General features: G+C 46.7%; 1 protein-coding gene across 1 annotated transcript; it reads left to right on the top strand.

Moving 5' to 3' along the window:
- The first annotated feature begins 324 nt into the window (after nucleotides 1-324).
- LOC135820046 (uncharacterized) lies at nucleotides 325-738 on the top strand. The gene has a single exon (XM_065333349.1). The coding sequence runs from the start codon at nucleotides 325-327 to the stop codon at nucleotides 736-738; it is 414 nt and encodes a 137-aa protein (XP_065189421.1).
- The last annotated feature ends 206 nt before the right edge of the window (nucleotides 739-944 follow it).

Genomic DNA, 944 nt, shown 5'->3' with positions numbered 1-944 from the left:
GTCCCACTCCAATCCAATAAAGGTGTTGACATCCAATCAGCATTTCGATCCATCGTGACAACTAGCAGCAGGAAACCACGTAAGCTGTGGGTTCATCAGGGGACTGAGTTCTATAATCGAACGTTCAAACACTGGCTTGATGAGAATCAGATCATGATGTACAGCACTCACAACCAAGGAAAGGCTGTTGTAGTTGAGCGTTTCAACCGAACTCAGAAAACCAGGATGTGGAAATACTTCAGTGCTAACTCCACGAGCAGGTAGATCGATGTCCTTCCACATTTGGTAGAGAAGTACAACACGACAAAACACAGAGGTGTTCGGATGACACCAACTGAGGCATCACGGGAGAAGAACGCCGATCGAATCCGTGACTCACTGGATGAGAAACCCCCACTATCCAGGTCCACTAAATTCCAGATAGATGACCACGTCCGACTGGTGAAGCAGAAACGACATTTCGAGAAAGGATACACTCCGAACTGGACTGAGGAGGTATTCCGGATCACCGATATTCTCCCGACCAGACCCACTACGTACTCAGTCAAGGACCTCGATGGTGAACCCATTTATGGATCGTTCTATGAACAAGAGCTCCAGAAAACTACTCAAGAAATCTACCGGATCGAGAAAGTGCTCCGAAAGGACAACAAGAAGAAACAAGCCCTTGTGAGGTGGAAAGGCTACTCGGCAATATTCGGCAGCTGGGTCCCGTTTGATCAACTCAGTTGGTTGTGATCACGGACCGGCAGCTGATTTGTTTGAAAATCCACGGGAGCCTGTCAACAGTGCTGGATGAACTCTGTCAGTACTAATAGTAACAAAGAGCCACATAATGTGTTTGACCCCGATAGCCTGGTTGGTAAATCTACTACCGTATTATCTCTAATATAAGCACGGTCCTTTATTTTTTCAATGTACCTCCGCCTCGTGCTATTAATGGA

Source organism: Sycon ciliatum, chromosome 6, assembly GCF_964019385.1.
Source record: "Sycon ciliatum chromosome 6, ocSycCili1.1, whole genome shotgun sequence".
NCBI lineage: Eukaryota > Metazoa > Porifera > Calcarea > Leucosolenida > Sycettidae > Sycon > Sycon ciliatum.
Note: the sequence above shows the minus strand (reverse complement) of the source record. Positions and strands in the feature narration are given on the sequence as shown.

Excerpts from the sequence above, each read along its gene's own strand:
- LOC135820046 (XM_065333349.1), top strand. The coding sequence starts at position 325 with ATGACACCAACTGAGGCATCACGGGAGAAGAACGCCGATCGAATCCGT.